A 26,903-nucleotide genomic window follows, 5' to 3' on the forward strand; every position below is an offset into this window, starting at 1 on the left:
GTTGATGTCTGTCGCCTGATGCTGGGGACATCCGGTGATCTTGTACCAAGAAGCTTGAGCGGATATCGATTCGTTGCTAAACGAACTCATCCTTTATGCACTATAATGCTGTTAAGAGTACCTAACGGCTATTGAATTTTGAGTAAACGATGAAAGGTTTAGTGGTTATGTCTGGAAAAATGGCAGCGGAATAGTTTTCAAATGATGCAACATTCCTTAGAGATTTCTTAGATTTCTAATCTTCTTCCACCTTCATAGTCTATCTTAGATCAATCCTGAAGGTTATATTTTGCTTAAGCCGAAAATAACGGTGAATATTTTGCGTATCAATTCAGTTTATATAAATCACGGCCCGCGACAAAAATACATCATGAGCATATAGTGGAGCAATATATATTACTGCAAGCTTCCGAAAGCACACACTACTTGTGTGGTGACAAGGAAAACAAAAAAGTGAAGAATGAGATTGAAACCATAGTGAAAGGAGATTTCCACAACTGGGGTTGCAGGTGACAGTCAGATTTCTATATTTGACCGAGGCGCACAAGAGAACGTCACCTAAACGTTGGAAGGCGGGGCGTCGTTACTTGGTAGAGGCTCCCAAGGGACGCTAGCAGCGATACATGAGGCGCTCTCATCGACGCAGGAGTTACATCTGCAGAATGCCTGTCGGTAATAATCGAAAGATTGTTATCCGCAGCTTTTATAAATGCGACCGTTACGAAGAGAGTGCTGCCAAGCAATTACACGCAGCTGGTTCCGAGGTTGCACCGGATGATTGAGCAGGTTCCTCTTGTCTAATTCGTAAGAGTGGCCAGCGCGGTAGGTCAGTGGTTACGGTGCTCGCCTGCACATCCAAAAAGCGCAGCTTCAATCCAGCTGCGGTAGTCACTGAATAATGCAATGAGGGTTTTGAGGTGTCCACCTGCAAGTGGTACAGTATTTGCCGTTTTTCACGCAGAAAAGTTTGAATTTTTCTTTGGTGCAGTGAATTGTCGTCCGCTGCGAAGGCATTAGGGCTAAATGAAGGCGTGGTGCGAGGAAAGGTAAATGAATTGCAGCTTTTAACCACTGACGAAGAGAACGTTCCTTTGTATTCGGGCGCAGGTTAAGGCATCCTTTTAGCAAATGCAAAGGCGGTGCAACGGCATTTTCTTGCGCCGGCATTTTCATCGTTCACATATATATTGTTCGCCATAGGCCTTTATACCTGTCCGAAATTCTACTTCTACACATCTCCCCTCCTTACCTCTTTTCTTCGAATAACCTACCACAATATTTGCTGATACTCATATTTTCTTTAGAAAAACAAACCAGAATCCTTCTGCTTGGGAGCGCTCTCTCTGGCAAAAACCCTAGTGGGATCCAAATTTCGCACAAAGACCCTTGGCACCCGTGCTACTTCAGCGGTTTCAGTTGAAGCCTTTCTTCCTCATCCGCGACACGAGAAACATGCCTTTCAGAGGGCGCTATTTTATATCAAGCGTTGCTTTAGATAATAACAGGGTATGTAGCGCAAAAGAGACACACGCAAGGATTGCACGAAGCGCCCATGATGCCCTCTTTCTTGTTTGTATCTGTGTTGCGCGAAATACCCTCTTATTATGCCTGAAAACTCACTAGCTCAACGGTTAACTCTCTTGAAGGATTGCATGTCCTTTCTTTGAAACAAATATGGAGCTCGAAAGCTCTATCTTAAGATGGCTCCTTGTGACAAAGTTTTTGGGGCTCGTACTTATTACTGGATAAAAGAAACATTTTCAGTGTTTTCACATAGCAGAGTCATCGTTGGACAGAGGCTTTCAGCCTTACCGTTAAATCTGCCGTTGAATTCACACCTGGTGCCTCATTGGATAGCCTGTGGAGTAAAACCGTGCATTTTCCTACATATACAGTGGTCCGCACCTTTGTATTGTCCAGAGCCCCACGAAGTGGCCGATCAAGAATGGGAGATATCCCAGTATCTGCGCGCCATCTTGAAGGCAATCAAGATGCGTAAGTGTTTCAACAGCTTTTATCAGCGAGTGATTCTGTGCCTTCCCTGAATGGAGAACCATCACGTACGCTGTAGAACGCTTTTATTAATTTATGCTCGGCTCGGACAGGGGCATGCTAAAATATTTGAACATGTGGACGAGCGGAAAGAGGCTTTGTTTTTCCGTTAAATCCTTCGTTGAATTCACACCTGTTGCCTCATCAGATGGCCTGTGGAGTAAAACAGTACATTTTCCTACATTATACTTGTAGCCCGCACCGTTTCATTTCCCAGCGGCCCCCCAACCAGTCTAGCCAGCATGAGCGAGACTCCAACGTCTCCTCGCTACTTCGAAATCGGGGAACAAGCGTATGTGACTCAACAGCTTTTATAAACCAATCATTCTGTGTCGCTCACAACTTGAGCGCCATTACGCATCTTTTGCAACGATTCTATTAAATTATGCCTGGTTGCTAGAGGGGCGTGCTAAAATATCTGAACATTTGGACGAGCTGAGAGAGGCTTTGACCGTTTCCTTTACATACGTCATTGAACCCATACCTCTTGCCTTATGCGTTGCCTCACCTGTTGCTTTTCATCTTCATACTTTTTGGTGGCCCTTCGTCTTTTTTCCTCATCAGCCCCCGAAAAACAGAGCCCCCTGATGCACTTGGAAAAGCTTTGACATCGGAGTTGGAACCGCAGTTGGGACCCCAGGCTTCTGCGTGTGATACAGAGAGCGGCCATGAAGCGTAAGTGCTTCAAAACATTTTACCAGCAAGTAATTTTGTTACTTTCATAACTTGAGTGCCGTTATATCTCTTCTTCAATGATTCTAAATATTTATTTATGCTCAATTCATACGAGAAGTGCGCTGCTTTATCTCAAAATCAGCACGATGGCGTGGCTCTCAATCTGCAGAGGTCTTTTGTAAGTCCGCGTGGGCGTCCATTTGACCTTGAAAGAGCACGACAAAACTATTTTTATTCTCGTCAGGTCTCCACGGAGAAACTTGTGATATATACGGGGCTTTTCTTTCTTATACAGGAAAACGAAAAGGACCAAGTGTGGCCATAAACATTTTGTGCCTTCCTTTCCCGCCAAACTCCGGCCACTTGGCTTTCCAAAAGTTGGCATGATCTTGGCCTGATTAAGTTTAGGTGTCCACCCAAATGTATACTGCGCCTTCCTTTCCCCAAAACCTAGGTTATAAAAATTATGTTCCCCTTCGCAATGGCGAAGTGGCTATGACGCCCGACTACTGTTCTGCCGTTCCTGTGTCCGTACGCGACCGTTGGGGACTGCATTTTGATAGAAGCGGAAAGGAAAAGCGTCCGGGTGCTGTGTGATGTCAGTGCACGTTAAAGATCCCCAGGTGGTCGAAATTTCTCCGTGGCCCGCCATTAGAACACCTCATTTTCTTTCCTCCTGCTTGGCCACAATGAAGCCACTTCTAGAGCAAGGTTCATGCGTCCATACAAGAGATGTGATAGCTACTGTGCCTTTTCATTCCCCTATTTAAAATATATAAAGAGAAAACGCGGATTGAAGGCGGTTTTATATAAATATCGCGGCTACTCTTAATGCTTTCGCTTGAATCACTAGGTTCAATTCTTGCTTAAACCCCAACAATTCTTTGAGGGAACCACTCATGCACTAACGGCGGCTTTCTCACTATCCCCGCCCCCCCCTCCCCCCCAAAAAAAAGCTACTAATCAAATGCAGATGGCCAAGGCCTTCTGCTATAATGGATGCATACATCCTGCATACTTCAGTCGTAATGTGGCCGCTCCTCCTTTCTATATACCAGTGAGCGACAAGAAAAATCAAACAAAAACGAAACAAAAATCACTCTACCCAAAGTGATGAAGTCACAGTACTCTACTACCGCGCATACTTGTTTGAGGAGTAACATGACCAACCCTTTCTTTTTATTGAACAGCCCCTGTAGCTGTGATTCTTGCTCTTGCACGGCTACTGAGATGACTCGATGGAATACTGCGTGCCTTGGATCGGGGCTCGGGCTTCCGGAGGGCAATATTTTTACTGTGATATCTTTTCTCGTTCATTACTCAACCTTACACAGTCGAAACTAGTTTGTATTCTTCCACTAAACGGCGCTGTTTCTTTTTCTCCATCGCTCATAATCGAGACAGCGTGAGAGGCAGTAAAAGAACAAATAAATATATATACTAGAAGAAGGCTCCGCATTAACTTCGCCAAGAAAATATTTATTAATTAAAGTGCAATGACATCGCATAGTATACTAGGGAACGTCGTCCACGGCGTTGTTACAAAGATTAGAGCATTCATTTTTCCAACACTGTAATCACTGTGTGACCGCAGCGGAAGACTCTGATTAGCCCAGAGCTCTAGCGACTGCCTTTAGCCAGGTTGCACGGTGGCCAAAAATCTTGCGTTTCAATTGAGACAAATGCAAAATATCCAGTGTGCAGTGTTTTCCAAGTGGTCGTAATTACTTGAGAATCTGCGATGCCGGGGGAATGGAATGGTTAGGGCACTCGACTACTGCGCCCAGGGATGAGAGATCGAATCCCAGCCCCGGCGGTCGCTTTTCGATGAAGGCAAAAATCAAGGCGCCCACATACTGAGAGATGTCAGCGCATGTTAAAGAACTGAAGATGGTCAAAATTTTCGGAGCACTCTACTGCGTCGTCTGTGATAGCTTGAGTCGCTTTGGGACATTAAACCCCATAACCAAGGCAACCAATTATTTCAGAACCCTTGACTACGGCATCTCTTTTGATCTCACTTTTCACCTTTCACCCACCGGGGTGGCGCACTGGTTACGGCCTTCCACTGCGGTTCCCAAGAACGCGGGATCGAATGCTGGCCTCCGCGGTCTCTCCGTCGGTGGCGAACAACACGGCGCCCGTGCTCTGTGCAATGTCAGTGCACGTTAAAGAACCCGAGGCGGTCAAACTTTCCGGAGTCCTCCACTATGGCATTTCTCATAGCCTGAGTCACTTTGGGATGTTAAACCCCACAAACCAAACAAACCAAATTTTTCACCTTTCCTCACGGCGTTTTCAGTGTCTGTTGAGAAGATAGACATTAAGTTTGCGATTTAATTTCCTCATAAGAAAGAAAAGAAAAATTTGTTCGATAACAAAAGGTTGTGTCCACCGATTGAGGAACAGCATTAGTGCATTATAATGCGGTAGCCTCGGTGTGTGCCTTCGCCGAAAACCCCGCCTTTTCGAAAAGCAAATTTCCTGATTCGTTAACGTAGTGATGACTTTGCAGACCCTGATCTAATTCAACCGAAGTTTTTAAATGGTACAGAAAAGAGCACGGTCTTGCGGAAACGGAAATAGGACCGAGTGGGAATCTCTTCGCATGCCTTTGGACAGCAAACCAGGAGGAGAGTTGGCCCAGTGCGATTGTTTCTTCTCTTCTGCGCCCGCCCCATGCCTTAAAATCCGCATCAACCACCCATTCACTGGAGCAGTACATAGATGAAATAATACCCCGTCACCACTCTAAGTAAGACTACTCTTAGTACATACATATAAGCAGCACCACTATATCCAACTTTTCAGCCCGTGCAGCAATGGTTAGAGGTCAAGGCTGTCGTCTACTGACTAAGGGGTTGATGACCCGGTTGCGGCGGGCGCATTTAGGCGGAGGCGCCGCGTTAGACGTCCGTGCATAGTGCACTACGCGATGCCACTGCACGTTAAAAAATCCCAACTAGTCGAGATAATCCAGATCGTTCCACTGCAGTGTTTTTCGTAGTTAGGAGGGCTTTCGGTTGTAAAATAGCCGGAAACTGTCGAAATGACTTCCATAATGTTCGCGTGGGAATCCTAAAGCGTGCAGGGTGCCCGCTTTTTTGACGCAAAACAATAGTGGCAGATGGCATGGCCAAGTGGCAGGCAGGTTCTGTGACGCCAGGAGGCATGAAGAGGCCGATTGGGTGGAAGCAGCAAGCTCTGGCCGGTGTTTTGAGATGTGAAGGTTAGAAGGAACCCTCAGGAAATCATGGATGCCGGATCTCACCACTCCTATGCCCCATGGTCGCGTTCTCGTTGCATTTTACCTGCGTCTGTTGGGCTCCTGCATGATGTGGTAGCTTATGCTAATTCATAACTGAGATGACAGACGCACCAAGCAGCTTTAGTGCTTAAGCGAGTAGGAGAGCGCACGTACGCGAAGGGCCGGAACGGTAGCCGTCAAAGTTTTCTGTGTATCCCTTCATAAAGGTGGAGCAGTTAATTACCTGCCGGATGCATTTTTTTTTAGTTTTGCTGCTCCTGACGCATTAGCAAAAGCAGCCAAACACTGTGCCTCTTGTTCGCAGCACCAAAAGCATTTGAAACATGCACAGTAGAAGCACGTTGACTTCTTCGTTTATTAATGGGAAACATGCTACATATTAAAGCATACGCCACAATTCCAGAGGCAGTTTTAAAAAGAATGCGCCTCAAGCAGGCCCGACTCTATTTGAAGCCAGGTCCCAAAAACCTTCCTTAATGTTTATTGGAAGTGTCCTCATTATTTAGGCGCTATCCTTAGCCGGAATATAATTTCGCAACGCATTTACATCAGCGAATGACTTTAGAAATAGTGCTGGCTTCACGGTTGTGACAAACGTCGTTTCCAAAATCTTAGCACCCTTTCTTACCTGTAGTGTGAACATGTCGGTGGAGCAGCCTCTGCTCTACTGCTTTTCACGTCCCGCTGTTTCCCCAACTCAGGTTCGGCAGGCTCCGATTTTTTGGCCAGGCGGGACTCACCGTCACTCATCTCAGGGTGATGCTAACCTGTTCTTTATGGTGATGACGACACGACTTTATTCTATCAAAGGAGAAATACTCATACAATATTTCGCTAGTCGGTTAATAAAAATCTAATTACTAATCACTAAACATAATTATTCACTGTAAATCCGTTGATTATAAAAATAAGAAATGGCTGTGGTGCGCCATATGGCTGGCATCTGGTTACAAGTGGTTTGTCTTGTCTACCTCAAAGGTTCAATGACTACAATGGCGATAGGAGCCGTTTAAATTAAGCTGGTGCTTATAGAAATGTGATCAATTTGTAATGAGTGACTATGCTTCCACATTTATTCGCGAATATGCAAAATGAGACCTGCTACTATTAAGCATTGCAGCTTGCATAGTTTAATACACGAGGTCTTATTTCCTGTTTGTCATTAACTCAGCAGCTACATTTAGCATTGTCAGTGTACGTGCTGGAAGGCAGAGTAGTGTTATAACGTATGAACACCCGGCGTATGTGCTTGCAGATGGCGTTCTTCAGTTCTAAAATTTCACATGTTTCAATGCTGTGGGATGCGCCCACTGGGCTCTGAACTCCTGAAGAAGCTTCCGATATTTTGGAAAGCAGCGCATCCTACACGGTTCATTGTTGCTGATTGACGTTCTTGAGAATAGCGCTTGACGTAACGCGAGCTCCCTCTCGTTTTATCGAGTTTTCTCAGAATACGAAGTTAGATTTGCATCCAAACAGATATCTTCAGAAGCATATAGCAGATTTCAGGCGTGAGTCACGACGAGATTTGAAGCGCGGACTACTTTTAATGAAAAATCCTGGCAGTTGCCTGGTAACAATTTGGACAGTACGTGTTTTAGATACCGACTTCCATTCATGCCTCCGGATGATCGGACAGGTGGCCCAGTATTCACCGTTGATATGGGTTTGATCATTAGTGTTGCCAGCTTCCCACCGGTATTTAATGGAATAGAAGGTTTCCCTGTCAGCCTGCTTCGGCCTTCCTTGGTGAGATTCTGGGTTAGAGTGCCTCTCGCCAAACCACCCTAACTGAAAAAGTTAATTTTACCTGCCTCGAATTGGTTTTAGTAGCTATTCTCAAATGAGCATTATTAGTGTTCTTTCCGCATATCTATGGGCGCTAACGACAGCGAAATTAAGTGTACCATAGATGCAGATACAAATTTTTGTTTGCAACTTTACGCCGTACGGCAAGTTCCTTCTATCGGTAAACTAATTCTTGTCAGGCGGACAGCCCTTTCCTTGCGCCTGATTTTGTACTGTATTGTGAATCTCTTCGCAGGTTATAGAGCTTCATTCTACTTGATTTCAGGAGCAGAAAAAGTCAGGGAAGACTTCACCTTCGCGTTTTGAGTATAGCTGTGACGTGCTGTAACACCGCATTGCCACTCGGGAACACCTTTATAGCTGTAGTTTAAGCGGGTTTGCGCGGAAAGGAAGGCAATATTCAGTCGATACCTACACTTATCTGAGGTACACTCTTCGTGGAAAGTTTCGATCCCAGGGGGACTGGTTCTGAGACACACTGTGTGGCCCGTAATGCGTGCGCTTCAAAGCTCTTGAAGGTAATGTGTTTTATCCTACACTCCTCAACGAGAAGGACATCCCTGAATGATAACAGCGCGCCGCTACACTGCTACGAAATAGACCCCCTGGACTGTAAACTTTCGACAAACACGGCATATATCGCCGGTTCGAACTCCTACCGGCAACTGGCCTACAGTGGAACTACCAGATTGATGCTAAATGGGAAACTATACGGGATGACACCACCTTGAACATCTGCCAATTGTAATACGAAATCACATGCATGTTTTCCTGGAAACCGTATTTTGCAGGTTTGTTCTACGGCGATGGCTTTTCCAACGAACAAGCTCCATACTCTTCGCGTAAAATAAAGCTTTTAAGGTCAAATGCTGGCGCGCATTCACCTCCAGGATTGTACACGGGAGCTAGCATTTAGAATATGGGGCGAGCTAAGCTCCGCCTTTAAGGATGTGTTTCATTTTTTCGAGTTTATAGAACGCAAATAACCTCGGCTCTCAAGCTGAAGAAATGTTATCTATTCCTCACCTGAACACGTTCACTTTGGAGGAAAACACTATCAGTACAGTCACTCACCGGGGAAACTGCACTATCACCTTTTCCTGACCCGCCTGCTTTGGGCCGTTACTTGTGCGGTAGGAGAGCGCAGGGCTTTTAAAGCGCCAGTCTTTAGACTTGAGATTGTCAAAATGTGTTGAGCCACAGCACCAACTCTGATAACGGTTTATCAATTCTAAAAAACTGATATGGCTGCAATAATGGCCGGCTAACAAACCACACACTGCAACTGGATGGCTACGTGAGGAAGTTAACAAATATGCTATTAATAACGCATTTTAGAAATTAACCGTATATATTAATAATAAGTAACTAGCTACCTAGCGAACATAACCTTATTATGTTGTTTTCTGAGGTCTGGAATTAAAGGTACAGATATACCGCAGATGCCGTCTCCTAGTTTATAAAAGGCTATATTCTAAAGATTTATGGCCGCACTTCATGAAACAGTTCCTATACAGTGCCTTGTCTGTGTCTTGTGGATCTTTTAGTTCATCATAATTTACGGCGGCCTTAAATTTTCCTCTATTGTAGCGAACGTCCTACCCACCTTTTTTCGTCTGATACTGCAAACCCATGCAGCAATAATGCTTAGCGGAATGAAATCCTTACTTTTCGCACCTTGAGCTTTTCTGCTTTTTTGTGCTTTGGTTAAAAGCTATTGTTTGCTGCGGCGGCACGTTGCAGCGCCATGTGAGAGAATGGGGATTCATTCAAGTAGGGAACAGTTATATTTCTTGGAGCTTTCATTACCAACCATGAAAGTCAGATTGTTAATACCTGTTAATTACGGAATAGAGTGAAGAAGCAGTTTCTTTGTTGCGTAGTTATGCTTGTTGCATATCATTGATTTCGTGAGTTGCTATGGCGGTCATGTTTCTTCGATTGCCGTGTATACCACAGTGCCACTGTTCTAAAAGGTAATGCATTCGTTCATCACATGGTTTTTCATAATGCAATTTCCACACATACTTCCTACGACCTTCGTGTTCTTTCGGTCTGTTAGCTACGACATCGGTCATCGTTGATTTTCGCTGCTCTGCTCGTCTTGCCTGTTGCAGTTGGCGTCGTCGCGCAAGACTATATTTCTCATCAGACAATCCAGACGGCACCTGGTTGGTGTCCACGTTAACACAAAAAGCGGAGTCACAGCACACAGTGATGGAGCACGCCTACCTGCGTAGGCAAAGGGAGACGATATTCTTCATGAACCCCTGCGCGGCCGCTGTAATGCAGCAGCATGTCACGTCATCTTTGTTGCTTCGCACATCTCCAGCGTTAATACCCCATTGTCTTTCTTCTCCCTGTTTAGTGACTGCTCAGTACGTGCCGCAGTGTTTTCTCTCCCGACATGAGATGCAGGCATGTTCACCGCACCTCCTGCGCCACGCTGCAGGCTTTGCTAACCGGGCCGCAAACACGTTCTGGAAGAGGTCCACTAGCTACCCCTTGGTGCAGCTGCTTTGTACTTCCTCCTTTCTTCGATTTCCGCATTTTAAGATCAAAGTTCAAATCGATTTCAGAAGGCAGGTTTTTCCGAGAAGAAAGCAATTATGGTTCTGCATAAACCGCAGTGCTTAGTCGCTTAAGCCGCAACAGCCTGATTACGCGTTAGGCATTCCCGCAGCCGGTTTGTTGTCGCTCTTTCACGAAGGATATATCCGCGCTAGCACCAGTGTCGGCCGCCAGGTCAAGGTTATATACTTGAATAGTTTAAATCATTGATAATTAGCTGTAACGAGCTACAAAAAGAGGAATTGAATTATCTGCAGAAAAGACTAAAAATAACAGTTTGGTTTCAAAACATTAAGAAAACTTCATCGATGACAAGTAATTGATTACTTTAAGGCATTCCGATCTGCACGAAACATATGTCATCAAATTTACAAGCGTCTAACTAGTTACCAATTAGGTTTGTACTCTCAAATTGGCATTTTTAACGCTTTTCCCAAACTGCGCAGAACGACACGTGTGAGGATGGTAGGTGGCTCAAACCAGTTTGACAGTGTGATTTTCCTTGCCCACGTTCGTCACTTGCAGATGTCCTTACAGGTGTCCGTAGCGCTTAATACTGTATTGTGTTCTTTTTTCGTTTAGTTCTTGTAGTTTTGCTGTTGAGTGCTTTGTTGCATCATTTAGGTTACTAGAACTTTTTTGTGCCACAGCTGTGAAGGAATGATCGAGTCTTGGACCCTCGATGACTTGGGCGAGCCGCTGGGCAAGGACGGGCTCGCCAGGGAGAAGAGAACCGAACATGTTGTTGCTCTAAAAGTAAGTACACAGTATGTATCGGGAACAGTGCCCGTACTTGATATTACTCCTGTGCACTCTTAAAGAGACGATTTGTTTCTTACACCACTCGACTGCTCCGGCATGGCCTCCCCTAAGTTATCATAGAGGAATGCTGATACAACACCAACAACAACCGCCCTGGAGCTTAAGAAAATGACTAAAGTAGATTCACTAAAGGAACGATAAATGGAGCTGGAAAGATGTCGCCCTTGTTGATAGGAACAAAAGAAAAAAAAAAAGCCTGAAAATTTTGTTTTCAATATTCTTTGCTTCAAATGAATTGACATTTCGGGAATTTGTGGGTGCATTAACCTGAGAGCTTTAGAGTCCCTGTTTAATGGGAAATAAGCCGTCGCCATTGTCATTGTAATAAACACGTCACTGGCAAAGAGTGGTTCGAAGGCGACGAGGCTGGACAGACACTGGTAGATCGGTGGATCATGTGACGTCCCGAGACCACGTGAAACGGCAGAGTTGTAGGCGCAGCAAATAATCAAGCTCCTATAGATAAGGTGAAGTGAGAATCGTACCGGGAGCCCGCGGATACCGAGTCAGGCAACCTACCGCTAGGTGCCATAGGCATGTTTGCAGGGCAATTGGTTTCAACGGAACGGGTGGTCGGGCACAGAGTGCAGCAGTTTACGACGACTGTACGTTAATTATGCATTACAAACAGACGCACAACTTAAGGAATATGTACAGCCTCGTCCACTTCTAGCTAGAACACGCTCACTGTTTTCAAGGTGCCATTGCATCCGACCCGGCCACGCAGTAATCTAAAGTGGCTGGCCATGTGAAGCAGCACATCCGTGTCTCTGTGTGCTTGCATCGCTTTGCATTGATATCTGCCTGCGTCAGATACAGTGTTGCTTTAAAAGCAGTGACCGTGTTCTAGCTAGAAGTGGACGACCCTGTACATAAGCGATAAGCAAAATTCATGTGCGCATACGAGGATCCAGCGGATGACCGATCCAGTGACGCTGCTGCATCATATCTTCTAAGCGCAACTTAAGGTCCTCAAATGTTTGCCGCGTTTATATGTTCCCGTGCTCGTTGTTACAAAATGCGATAATCTCAACAATGTAACCAGATTGGTTCTAACGTACTCTACAGAATTGTAAAAATTCAGCGCATTTTACTCAGCGAAAAACAGCTGATAATTCAATTGAGCGGTCTTAACAAGCAACTAATAAGGTGGACCACACGTGAATACTCTTAGAAGCAGCATCGCAGCATCTGGAATAGCCAGCCCAGACTGGGGGGTTGACGCATACCTTCGAAAGGCATCAGCACTACTATACACGAAACTAAGCAGTTGCCAACGCAGCGCATTGCCTGGGCCCTTTATTTCGTTTCAGATTAGTCCAAAATTCGGCTACATTAACGAAACCTTTTTTCTGTCCAAATTTTCGCACTTTTTATGCATTTTGAGGGCCAGTTCCTGTTAACAGACAAGCTACATTGAGGCCTTTCAATCTGGGTGCCGCTGCATCTAGAACTCGTTTGATTCGCATCGCTGCTTAACTTAGGTATTGAAGCCATCAGTACTTCGAGCAATGGCCACTGCAGAACATAAACAGAACTGATTGCCTCTGACGTCAGATTTTGGTGTACGCAAATGTTTGGGAAGTTAGCATCCATAAACCAGATACTAGCTGCACATTACCCGGTAGGTGATATCGACAAGCCATTTGTAAGGCCGTGCGTGTACAGTCAGTTTCATTCTCCCTCGCTTCGACAGAAATCGCGCGGGCGTACAAGCTCGCAGTCATATAGGCATGTCTCTGAGTCTACGCCTGCCGCGTCTTCGGGGTGTGACAGTTGAATGAGGTTAAGGTCTTGATTGTGTATGAACTACGCGCAATAAAGAAAAAAAGACTGCAGAGGAATAGGGTCATTAAAAAGAAACCATACGACCTGAAATAAATGCTTTCCCCGAGGTTGCGAAATAGCCTTAGTAACGTCTTTGGCCGCTGCAGGATCAAGCAGCAGTGCATTTCCTTGGTATACTGTGCGGTATTAGGTGCCGCCTATACAGGAGCTCATTAACATGCGGAAGTGAGGTTGCTAACAGTAGAATACAAAGTAAAGAGACGTCAGATACGGTCATGAGTAAAATCATTCTCTGTAGGCTTTTGGCGACACTTCCTGCTATCGGTAAATATATTCATGAACTTATTCACCATATGCACAAACGCGATGAAATTCATAAAAGGGAAATGGATGTCGACAAATTCAATGCACTTGTGTTTGAGCAGCTTGAACGGTGTTATGCATTTTGTAGCTGATCTGCGACTGAATTATATTATTCAGAATTTGAGCTTTGCTTGACGTGCAGGTAGCTGTAGCCACAATGGAACACTTGCATGTGCTCTTTATGATGTGATGTCGGTCACCTGGCGAAGTCGTTCTACGATATAATGTCTGGCGTTATAGCATGCGCACAAAGGGAGTCAACAGCCGCTAAACGCAAACAAAGTATATGATTTCATTTTTATTGTTCAATGTGACACATAATTTAATGGGTGATTAGGCTTCGCCTTAAGAGTATACGCGATAGCGTGCGCACACATTTTCTCATTTGTCGTTACTCTTACTCTGCTTTGATCACACCAGCTTCTTTGCGTATTATTAAATGACATTGAAGTTGCTGCTCAGTAGCTTTGGTTGAAAAAATATTTAGAATTGCTGGGAGCTTGCTGACATTCCAGATCGTCTTCCTTTGGTAAACTTAGTGCGCTTCGCTTCCGTCTCGGAGGTTTCTACCTCGATATCCCACAATGGGTTGAACCATATAGCTGCCTTATGCCGATTGTTCTTCTCCGCCTTCTCCGCATATGTCTGGTCTTTGCGCAGGACCATCACGACAAGACAAAACCTCAAACGAAGCCTCTCTGCCATTACACGCATTTGGTTCAATGGCAGACAAGGTTATCGCATTTGTACCAGCCACAGGTCATCGCACATGTTGAAATTAAGCGATACACATGAGGGTATTTGTATGCACCTCTCTGGTTTCATGCTCGTCACTACACATTAATTAATCGGCCAACCAATCACGCTATTAATCATCCCTAATCGATGAACCAACAATACGTATATCACACTCTTTACGTTGAGTTTAAGATTTTTGAGTCATCTCTTTCAATTCAACCTCGACGTGCATTTTAATGATGATACGCTGGAACGTGAAGGCACCATTTATTTTCTTTAACACAGGCGAGATCTGTAGCTATGGTGGGCAGCCGCATCGCATGAGGCGCCATACTAATGTTCGCGCCGGAAGACATTTTACTTATATTTGAAAGCTTCCTCTCAAACCGGGCTACGGTGAGGGCTTTTCAGCACAAAGAGAAGAGTAGGATACGCGAAATGTTATGGACACAAAAATGACTGATTTGAAAGCAAACACTGAACCCACCATATGGCGCTAGTGGAATCCTAACCAACAAGCCACGAATTTTGATTTCGTTAATCTCTGTAATCTCCAAATTTCTTAGGTATTTATGCCGTATGTAACCTGTACTGTAGAGTGTTCGCCAGCGCCATTCTCGTCCTAGCGATGGACACGAAACATCCTCATTTGCTGCGATTGTGACATTGAATGAGCTCTCAATGGAGTGGTAGAAACTGCATTTTAACACTCTTTCGCTACTTATGATATCAACAGTGCCAGATTCGAGGCCTTTGCTAGACGTTTTTCTGGCCGTTTATCGCCATAGTTGTGTTATTATTTCACATTTTTAAGCACAAAATCCAATACTTTGCTTCATGTGAGTGGCTGTTGTCTTCTTTTGTATACACATAGCAATAACTATTTTAGCAGGCAAACAAACTGAGATTTTCGTTTGCAAAAGAAATTACCTTAAAGTACAAAACTGGAACTACAGCTATAAGCAACGCCCTTAGCATCGCTTTACGTACGGCGATTAGCCTTCCACTGGCCTGTTTTTTAGTCTCGCTGTTGTTTTGAGAAAAAGGGTGTTTGAAAGGAACACGTACTACATTTTGAAGCTGCACTATCGGACAGCCGATCTTCTTCAGACCACGATATCCCATCTACGCATGCATTCATAAGCAAGCACAACAATGCACATGTTATCAAAGGGGTAAAAATAGAGTATACTGAATCCACGCACAGTCATGGCTGCCACACACATAGCCAAAGTCGATGAGGTTATGCGTCTTCAATCTCATGCTAGAAATGAACAATATCATGCATACACCAATCCGTCTTGACGGCATGCACTTTGTGGAACAGGTTTCAAGTCACTCATCCAGCAGTGCTTTCCTGTGCCCGCAACAGGAGACATAATATGTTGCGTCTGCAACTAGTTCTCTGTATTATCCAGGTACCTTTATTTATTCCAAGAAACATTTAAAGCTCTAAATTTGTCTGTTCTTTCTGCACATTACTTTGAAAGCGGCCAAAATTTAAAAACTAGCAAAAGATGAAAAACTAATATAATTTAAGAAACTACTGCAACTTCCACTGTTATCGAAATCTCTGGAAACAATGTTAAGTACTTTATTATATCAGCTACTAAATGTATATCATTCTGCAAATTAAAAATATCAATGAAAAAAATAAAATAAAAACGCATGTTTTTATTGTATAGATGTGCTATGGCTTCTTATGGAGCAGGCAATAAAATTTCAGTTTGTTATTTGCGGAATTTAGTTTTATTTTATCTTATGTATAATATGCAATGCGTTTTTAGTGCTTATAAAGTCTTTTCTGCTTGCTGGCAAGGGTTGAATATGCTTAAAAAAGGCATAAATTCGTTATTCCTGGCAGAACTTTTTCCTTATTCTGCATTCTTTTTCGTTGCAACTTGCAGTGGTATTTAATTCAGTTTCATAATTATGTTATTCCATCTCACGGTTTAGAAAATAACAATAGTATATTTTGAAGACAATTGTTTTATGTGCACCTAATTACAATCATAAGCAAATCGCTTTGCAGCATGATAGTTTCGGCGAAGCTTTAGTGGCGTTGTGAAGAACACACTTAGAGCTCTGGAGCAAAACTTCTGCCTTAAATTACGAACATAACCTGCCTAATAAACAGAAAATGATTTAGTGCAAACAACGTAAATCACGATTCCAGTATGTAAGTTTTAAAATGAAAATTTTTTAGCAGGTTGCACGTGATGAAAAGTTTGCGATTTTTTATTTAATGAACTGCATCAAAGAAGTTTTTAATAGTTCTTATAAATGTAAATGTTATGTCAACGTGTTGAGAGAAAATAATGGATGAGAAAATATTTGTGTGCAAGCACCGAGCCTTAAAACTTGCAATTTTTTGAAATGACAAAAACGAGTTTTTCGCCTTTAGTGATGTAATGTTTTTTTTTTCCGACACAATGATGTGCATCTTGCAAAACTAGTGGCATTCCATTGGGTACAGACATTAGCCAGATATAAAAATTTCATTGCAAACAAAAAATGGTCATGGGACATCGATTACCGTTTTTGTCCAAACACATGCGTATTTATTTTCATTTCGTCCCTTCAAACAGACTGGTTTGGGCAATGTGGGGAATAAAAATAGTGTCAAATATAATAATGTTTTTTCACCCCTTATTTGATACCTCAAGCCACCTCTAATGTCAAAACTATGATTCGTTATTTGTAGCTGAAACATCACAAAAGGAATTCGAATGTAAATTGTTCACCAGTTAAATAGAAGTATCCGAAATAACCCACGTATACAATAGTAGAATACAATTTAAGAAACAGCAGTCACTAATTATAGGGAAATTAAAGCCATGGTATAAAGCGTGCATATTACCCTGATTAAAAGTAAACAAAGTCAATTTTTAACATTTGAATATATCCGACATATTATTCTTTCTTCACATAAGGAACAAAATTAGGGAAGCCATCCATGCATTTATTGCCTGTGGGCATTAGTTGCGTGGATGACCTCGTATTATTCCAATGAGCGCACGCCTCACAAATCGCACAAAGAAAAGTTTGATGCCAACACATTTTTCAGCGAGCATACACCAAATCTGCACTGAGGGCTCCATCTATATTCTCAACACCTAGTAAGTGAAATTGGACAACTGAGAATGATTACTCTCACGAGCACCTTGATCTGCATTTCGCTTTTGCGCCGTATTTAGGGTTTAAGGTAGGCTTTTCCACGGATTATCCTCTTCTCTTTTCCTCGCCCAACCACAGGGTACAGATCATCTGGAGGTGCCAAACTTTCGGCATTCACACCAATGATTAAACTCAATTGATCTATTTCCGCGTAGAAACCACATCCGATGTGTATCTAATAAAAAACTATGACTATTTATGTGCAGGTGAAATCATTCAGAAGTGATAAAAAAAGATTTGGACGATAAAATCAAATGATCACACTCGGAGCAACAAGAAATGGGTAGGTTGCCGAGGAAACTGTGAAGCTAACACTAGAATACGTAAGGACACCAGGAGAGCCAGTTAAAGTTCCCGGTCGTGTAAGTTGCCCGGTAAGCTGAAATTATCTCTAAAGGAAATTTATAGTTGCTGATCTGAGGAGTTCTCTTCAAGGCATGGAGCTTCACTCCGAACACTGGGACAGCAGGAAAAATGTTATCTAAACATGAGTAACCAACAGGCACATACAGGTGAAAATGTGAACAGTGCCGACTGGAGCTTTGCTAGTGGTTGCTTCAGCTGATAGCATTGTAGTAATAAACGTGTAGTAGGCCAATGAGACCTGGAACAATGATATAAGAGATGTATAAAAACAGACAAATTTGGTTGATTGTTGCCCAAGCTGGTAGCCAGAACTCCCCAAGCACTATACAAAGCAGTCTTTACTTGCTTTACTAAGAAAAGAGTTTTTAAGTACAACGCTTGAGCTTTGGCGCAAGTTGATTAAGAATATGGCCCACCAGCCAATGAGTGTAAGCTAAGTAGGAGATAAGTAATGATCAGACATATGGATGCTGACGACTGTAGCAACCGACAGCTTACGAAGGAAAATCTTGGACGACAACAGTTGACACGAAAAAAGAGAAAGACGTGTATTGGCGATCTGAGCGGCGCATGAACACAAAGAAGACGAAGCAGAATTCTTTTTGTGGAGATGGCATAGGACAAACACCGAGAAGGAGAGCTAGAACTTCGAAAGAGAGAGTGATTCTGCCTGTGCCTGCTCGCTGAACCTGCTCTGCTCTGCTGTCGGACTGAACCAATGAGAGGCGATTGGCCACCATATAGTTAGTGTAGCTCATTAGGCTAGGACCTTTCCTACGCCTCTGGTGGTTTTTCGGCCAGGGTTCTTCGCCCTGATCGGCTACTAGTCCAGCAGAGTCAGTACCTTCAGATTGCTTCCTCAGATATGGGGTTATTACTGTCCCGGTTGCTCTTGTTTTGGTTGATGGCTGCGTCATTCGACTAAATGAGACTGACGTTATCCAGGAGGAGCTTCTCTTTATTACTCCACATTTTTAGGCATTTCGCAGGTGAAGCTATTTGGAAAGACGGGCATTATATGTAAATTATCAAACGCTGACTGCCTGATTGGCCGTCTGGCGTATATCAGGTTCGTCACCTCAGCCGTAAGATCTTTGTTCTCCCGCATCTCTCGCTTGAAAGGAATTGTTCATGGCGTTCCCGCAAACCTCTCTCCGAAAGCACTTTTGTAAATATTTGTCCCTGCTGGCGTGATGTCCGGTAATCAGTGCACTGGGCCCGCAGGTGATTCTCACGTACCCACAAATAGGGACATTTTAAATTTCGCCGCTCTCAACTGCCCTTGGAATTTAAAGCGCGACCATACATGTTTTGAGTCGAGCCCTTGGCCCTTAGCTCCTCGTTCGCTGTAATGCCGCAATTGCTGGCGTTTTCGTGACAGTGCTACTGACTGCAGGTCTCCAATTCGCAGTGGTTCATGCGGTGGTCCCGACCTCACAACAGTGTGTGTATCTGAGGTGCTGAGTTGCTGCCTATGCTTTGCTTCGCACGCTGGTTCTGATTAAAGTTGCCCTGCTCGTAACCATGTGTTTGCGCTCCTTCAAATCATAGAAAAACGTCGTTGTTCACGTGGGGAGGCTGCGTAGTATTAAAGGAGCGCAACTCTGGTTTTGCTGCTATGACTGCAACTCAAACAGCTTCTTTGGAATCTACTGTTTCTTCTGCTTTAGGCACTGCCATTGAGAGGTCTATACCGGTTGTGATGGACCGCTCTGCTGACACATCTTCTCAGATGCTTATGGCAAGAATAGAGACTTTTTTTCCAAACTCTGACAGCTTGTGCCTGTGTAGTCTCTGCTATGCCCGTGGTCTCCTACGTGAAAGGGCCTCCCAACGAAGAAGCTACTGCTACGACCCATGTAATCAATTCTAAGGCGACCGGCTCTAAATTACGGTGCTTCTAGTTCTAAAAACGCTGAAGCATGCAGTAAGTTCACCAGCTTCCCAGCTCTAAATCTCCCGAATCAGCCCTCTAAATCCCGAAACAAGATAAATTTTTTTTAATAGTTGCTCCGATGTGGCAGTGATAAGTTCCGCCATCGTCCAACAATAAGTCCACCTTATGCGGCAAAAGCCCATTATGTTGCCATTTTTCTTGAACCAACATTTTGGTTCATGGCCCCTTTTCCCAAGCATTTCACCCCAGAAGAGCCGAGCTCCAGGCAGGGGGAAATCTTGTACCCATTCGAAACCAGTGGGTACCCGGCGGAACCCCAGCACACACGTGATGTGCTGATTTCTACTGCAGAGTGCATAATTGATTCAAACAGGTTCTGTTTTAATCTTGCAGTGGAACTGCCGCTCAGGTAATTCTAGTGTTGATGACCTCTTCTGCTTAGTCCTTAAAATTTACCCTGTCATTATTTTACTTCAAGAATCCTGCCTTTCATCTCAAAAACGATTCTCTCCTAATCACTTTCCGACATTTAAATTAAATCGCCCATGCAGAGGCGGTGGTTTAGTGATCTTAGTTTCGTCTAAATTGTGTCATAAGGTTTCAGTTTCATTTCAATTGGTTTGGCAGGATTGTGAAAATCTCGGTTTGTAGCTTATGCTACCCTTTTATGCCTCTTTACCTTTGGCCAAAACATACTTCGAAATGGCGTTCGTTGTACTTAGCAGCTGGATTCGCTTTTAGCTCGTCGTTGTAAGAACCAATTAAAGGGTGTGTTCAATGCTCATCGTAATTCTTGGGGTCTGGAAACTGATTCTTGTGGGCCTAAGTTGTGGTACTGAATTCATGACAATGTTCTCTATTGCCACAATAATGAGGACATCACCTATCATCGAGGAAGTGCTCCTCAGCTTTGGATCTTACGTTTTCAGCAGTTGGCCTTCTTACATCGTTGTGAATGACCATAGATACTAGAACCTACAGTGATAACCTTCCTATTACCTGTAATTTACTGTTGTGGTTCAAGCGCTGTGTTCTCGTCCGTTCTGTGAATAGAGCAGTGCGCGTTAATGAACAGAGCCTGGCACCCCTAACCGCGCGTCTCCGCGGCAACTCGCCCCCTGTACGCACCGAACGGGAGGCCCTGCATGGCGGGCTCCCTCACCCTCCTGTTCTCCGGGGAAGCAAGTCCCGTTTGTGGACATTTGTGGATGGGCGTTCCCTCCCTTCTTCGGCCGGCCAGTTCGGATTCGCCTCGGCCGACGCTTATCGCACACTCTTGTCTCGTTAATATACAAAGTTAATAGTACCGCCTACGTCTTTGCTACATTGACGACGCGCGAACACATCTATTTTTTTAAAAACGTCATGACGGGGCCCGCCAGAGGCGCTTTGTGAATTATGGGAAATACCAAACCGCTCTTCATAATACTTTCCTTTCATCTATTTCCCCTTCTGACGTTCAGTCACTTACTGGCGTCTGTGGTGTCATGGTTGCACAATGCCATTGAACCTTCTGAATTTTTCCCTTGCCTCATGCAGTCAGCCCTCAAATTCTTGGTGGAATCCTGAATGCTCTCGTGCTTATCGGTGCCGAAACGCTTCATGGAAGAGACCGCGTCTCAATCAATCCCCCTGTAATAGGTTACAATTCGCTTTACGCTGCCCTTTTTAAACGTGCTGTGTCATCTGCCTAGCAAATGCATAAGACTGAATTACATTCCTTTTTATCCAATACTAAACACCGAAGTGCACTCTCGTTTCCTGCACCTTGCTAAATCTCTGCAGCAGGTATTCTGGTGTTCATTTGTGGTGCTGAACCCTACTAAGGCGGCAAATATATTGGCTAATTTTGATGGCGGTACAAACATTCGCTTCTCGTCACCATGCCCAAGGCCCCTCTCATTCCCGGTTACTACGACAGATTTTTCCGAGGTGACTCTGTCAGACTTAGCAACTGTAATCTCAAAAACAAGCCATCCAGCTTCAGGCCCAGTTGGTATACAACTGGCATGTTAAAAATCTTCTTGCAGATTTCTTCACCGAAATGATTGAATATCATTGACTGTTCACTAAAGTACTCGTAGATACGTAGCTCCTGGATGCTTGCTGAAGTTGTTCCACTACTCTAGAATCAAAGCTTTGAAAATGTCATTGACAATATCAGACCGATCTCTCTAGCTTCTATTCTGGTGAAAACAATATAGCGCATAATTCATTTACGCTTGTCTCCGTTTATTTAAAAAAAAGAAAAAAAACTTCTTTCTCCCAGACAGATTAGCTTCCGTCTAGAATGCTCAATATGATCTGATAACATTGACCTGGAGAGGAGATTTTGTTTGGCTAGTCGGCCTCGGCAAATTTCTGCTCTAGTAACTGGATCTTTCAAAAGCTTAAGACAGAGTTGATCACAGACAACTAATTTCTGATTTAATTAATTCTCAAATTCCAAACTACGTAGTTGGCTGGGTTCAAAAATTTGTATCACGAAATTTTTTTTCTTTTATCATGGTGGCCCTTCATCTCGCATAAATTCTCAATCTAAAGGTGTTCCTTAAGGTTCGGTCGTGTCCCATCTTTTGTTCAACACTTTCCTTTCTTAAATACCTTTCCGAGACGATGTTCACCTGTATGTCTACGCTGACGACATTGGCTCTTCAATTCATCTGTAGATATACATACCTTGTATTATACCTAAGTGGGTCAGAGAAATAACTCAAGTTACCGACATTCTAGTAGAAATTAAGAAGAAGAAATGGACATGGGCAGGACATGTAGTGCGAAGAGAGGATAACCGATGGTCGCTGAGGGTAACAAACTGGATTCCAAGGGAAGGAAAGCGTAGCAGGGGGCGGCAGAAAGTTAGGTGGGCGGATGAGATAAGGAAGTTCGCAGGGGTCAAGTGGATGCAGCTAGCACAGAACCGGGTTAAGTGGAGAAATATGGGAGAGGCCTTCGCCCTGCAGTGGGTATAATCAGGCTGATGATGATGATGATACCTAACTGATCTTGAATCCTGGCTAGATACTCTTACCATAACTTTAAATTTCAATAACCATTTCATTCAAAATCTCTTTTTCTATTTCTCTTTCATACCCTCAAGAGCCTTTACTTCAGGTTACTACATTGAAGTGTTTGAGCGTTTTTTTTTTTCTGATTGTTCAAGGACTGGGAGGCCTCATATTGAGCATATTAGGAGTAAAAGAAAGCGTGCCTTGGGTCTTCTCTGCCGGATCGGCCACAGGAAATATGGCATGAGAAGAAGATCTGCCTTTGTTATGATCTATTATCTCTATCTGCGCCCTATTCTGGAAATCGGATGCGTCTTGTTTACAGGCTGTGCTGCTTACAAGCTTCGACCACTTCTCTTGATTGAATGGCAAGCATTGCGGCTTTGCCTACCTAGTAATGGGGCATTAAATGTCTTCTACTTTGAGGGTCGGGTACTTTCATTGGATTCCCGTTTCCAGCCACTTATGGTACAGTCTTTTCTAAAATACATGATTCTTTCCTATCGTGTTCACAAATTACTTTTATTACTTCCTCTAATTTATTTTGTCTTACTCAGTGGTCTCGCTATCACAGGCCGCAGGTCATATATGTGCAGTCGCTTTATCACCGTCGTCAGCAGATGTGTGCTCTCTTTTACGAGCCACTTCTTGTCTACCTCAGGTTAATTTGGTCCATGATGACAGTCATCCCAATCATGCCATTTCTTTGCCAGTGTATACCTTGGTTTTCGTTTTGTATAACGACTTACAATATTTTCATTGATATGATGTAATAGCCACTGATTCTACAGAGCGTGAAAAAAAAGCGGGGGTTGGGATTTTTTTCTTCACAACTTGGTTGTTCTTTTTCAATCCGCCTTCATGATTATACCCTCCTGTTTATTGCCCAATATTAGCTATTGTTTTAGCCGTCGGGAAAGTTTGTTTAGATGACTACAAAGTTATTAGAGTGACGGACGCGCTTTCAGTTTGTACTGCCTTGATTTCTTGGACTGCACCTTCTTTGCGTCGGCCGTTTTATGACCACGCACCGTCTCATATCGGTGAAATTAAACTTGTGTGGATTCCCTGCTACTGCGGAATTTCAATGAACGAATCCGAGGATGTTCATGCGTAAGATCCCCTGAATGGCCCTATCCTGTCATTAATTTCACACTTCTTATGGATGACAGTGCAAATCAAACAATATCTATCGATATAGTCTTCACATTCGGCCTTCATATCTTTTGACCACTTCCAGAATTTGAAACATAAATGATAACCTGGTCAGTGCCTTTCCTGTCAGTGCTAGGTGTGTCTCAGTGAAAATTTCAGTTGCAGGATTCCTCTACCTTAACCTTTATCTTTATAGATCTGGCTGTTCTTTAGCAACGTGTTTGTACTGTAGACGTTAGACCATTTTTTCCTGTCCTGTCGCCATTTCGCCTCCATACAAAGACTCTTGCTAGAAATTTGCAAACATTTATCTGTAGACTTGACCGTTGCGTTTGCGGCTACTCAGCTGGGCTTCAGCAGTAGGATAGCGCGCTCTGTGAAGCACAAATTTGTAGGTGCCAGTGGTAGCATTCCCTGCTGTGTGTGACGCTGTTTCTCCTGTTCGGTTACTTATTGAGTGGAAATTTATCATTTTTGTTTTCTGATCAGTAGAACTTTCTTCTACCGTATTGAATATTTATATGTATTAGCGTTTTTTAAATTTCATATACCGCGCAACTCTATTTTCTACTGGGTTAATGTGTGGCCAATCCCCCTCATGGGTATGCGCACCATCTGAGGGCATAAAAACAACCGAGAAGTATCTGCTGCTGTGCTATTAGTGCAACATATGCAGCTCCTGTTTGAATATATTCGTTATTCAGTTGCGTCTCAAACGCTTGCAAGATAAATACGCGACGAAGTTGAAAAGAATTTGCACGTTAGTACTGAACCAACACATTGCTGCCGCACTTGTGGGGCTGACAGCGCACCGAAAGAACCGGGCTGATGAATTATATGAGTGCAAAGGTTATACTTACCGATATTTCTACTTGAGATGATTCATTTTTTCTTTGATCTGTCTTGACGTGTATGAGCAGTCACCCGAAACTAGCCTCAGTGTTTATCACTGCTGGTGTAGCGGCATGTTTACGCGCATTAGGCGTATTTACACGCACATCAGTTAACTGTTATTTCAAGATGCAAATTTAAGACAATGTTGACACATCACGCAAGTTGATAAGCCTCAGGAAAGAGGATTCCTGCGACATAGAGGCTGCCTCCGCCATCCCTTCCGTGGCCGCCATCACTTTGTCGGTTTTCGCAAACGAAAATTAGCCAGCTCGCGTTAAGGCAACCGCGGTTCGTGGCGCAACAGCGGTTTTACTTGCCTTGTGAGCTCGGCTAATATAGCTGCAAGTAGCTACTTAACCGTGGATAATGGTGGCCGTGTAAGTGCGTCTCTGCCAATGCTAGGCGAGACCAGTCCTCCACTCAAATACTACTTGGAAAATAAGGCCACCCGAATATTGTCACGTAGTGGTGACGAGGTCGACGACACAAATGAAGGGTCGATGATTGCACTAAAGAAACTCCTTATTTGGGCTGACTTGCGCCCGCAAAAGAACTAAGCAACTCGGCGGCGGCGATAGAAAGAAACGTGCTCGTCGATCGTCGAACAAAGAATGCCCGTCACACTCAACGCTCAATTTAAAGGCAGCAGAGAACAATCTAGATAACGTCGCAAACAGCTACCAGCACGGGCTGTAACATTGTGGAAAGACACCCGAGTGGCCGGAACTTTCGAGACAGATCTCGGTGCATCTTGCGCTACAACAAAACTGATAAAGGTGTGACTCGCGACATCGAGCATTAACAAACAAAGATTACGGAACTGATACGCGGTCCAGAATCAGAGTGATAAGCCTGTACGCCGGCGGCTGTTAAAAAACAACAAATACAGTCTTGAAGGTTTCGCGGCAATATAGTGAACAAATTTCTGCACAATTTCTGTGTAACCTGTCCCGTCAAATGTGCTTTTATATTTAAAGGATTGTGAATCACGGGAGCCACGTTCTGGAAAAATGCATACGCTTCTGAAGAAAATAATAACCTGGTACCATTCAAAGCGAACACTGACCTTGCGCGTTGACAAGTAAGCTGGTAGTACTCTGGGAAGAAAAGCAGGGATAGGATAAAGGAGGTACTTATGCTCAAGGGTATGCGAAGGCCACCTTCAACCAGCCATGCATATCACGCCTAGCAGCTGACTCGAAAGCACATCTCAACTTTGAATTTGCAATGAAGGACTTGAACCTGCCAAGCGAAGGAGATGAAGACTAACTCCCCCACACTTCCATTCTAATTATCACTGGGGTAAACATTTCGTTACTTTTCATCGATATCTCTCTTGACGCATCCGCTTCCGAAAGCAGGAGGTGCGTGCATTATTGGGAGCTTAAACTTTCGATCGTTAAGTTCGGATTACTAATAACGTTTCTCACACTTACCACTGTGTTGTCAAATAAAATCACTCTAATAGGGAACATTTTTCGACTTGATTGATGATTTCATAACTCAAGCTTCCTTTTCAATGTGGAATTCGAGCCTATGAATGATGGGCTCGTCTGAACCGACACGTCAGATGAGAAAAACTAACAACCTTTCTCCTATTTGTGGCTTGCTATTGAGCTTCGCTGAAAACAACATGTGGTTCGTGCTTTGCATTACAGACGGTGATGGCGAGTCATAACAGGACACAACCTTATGGCCGGGGCCAGGAGGCTGGGCTTTGGGTCGCGGACCGCGACGACTGGCCGCTCCCACTGTATTCAGTCCCTCCAACACCGCCGGCACCGGCACTACCTTTTTCCCAGACTCTCGGCGAGCAGCCCACAGTCTCTGGCCGCCTCGAATCCGGACATGTTCATGATGATGATTACACGGAAACTGGGCTGAAAGAAGCGTCAGCGGTGGACCAGTCCTACTGCAAGTGCATGTATCATGCACGCGGGGACTGGTGCCATCCTGAGCACAATGCAGTCCCAGATCCTGAACATCAACAGGAACCATGCAGATGTGGTCTAGCCTGCTTTCGATACTTTCTAAGTGACGAGAGCTTCGACGGAGAATAAAACGTGGAAGATGGCTCAAAAACAAATTTAGTTAATTTTTTAATGCAGTGCATTTTTTACGTCGATGATTAAGTGAATAGAAAAAGGGTGGCTGATTTTATGAAGTCCAGAAGTGAGCGATGATGAGGTCCCTGCGTCCAAGTGATGTATGAGGCAGGATTAGTTGCTGAAAGGCCAGCTATGCTCAGGTGCCGGATTCGTGTTGGCTTGAGTTCTGGGCAGTCCCACAGCAAGTGGTGGATGTCGGCCTCGACATCTTC

At 44.0% G+C, this 26,903-nt stretch overlaps 1 protein-coding gene across 1 annotated transcript; it reads left to right on the forward strand.

Moving 5' to 3' along the window:
- The first annotated feature begins 1,926 nt into the window (after nt 1-1,926).
- Nucleotides 1,927-26,718, forward strand: LOC146183066 (uncharacterized). The gene is made up of 4 exons (XM_084608687.1): nt 1,927-1,995; nt 2,617-2,727; nt 11,026-11,131; nt 26,242-26,718. Exons 1-4 carry the CDS (start codon nt 1,946-1,948, stop codon nt 26,641-26,643), a joined length of 669 nt encoding a protein of 222 aa, XP_084464813.1. The 5' UTR covers nt 1,927-1,945; the 3' UTR covers nt 26,644-26,718.
- The last annotated feature ends 185 nt before the right edge of the window (nt 26,719-26,903 follow it).

The sequence above is a fragment of the Amblyomma maculatum genome, chromosome 7 (assembly GCF_055883805.1).
Source record: "Amblyomma maculatum isolate TAMU_Amacu chromosome 7, ASM5588380v1, whole genome shotgun sequence".
NCBI lineage: Eukaryota > Metazoa > Arthropoda > Arachnida > Ixodida > Ixodidae > Amblyomma > Amblyomma maculatum.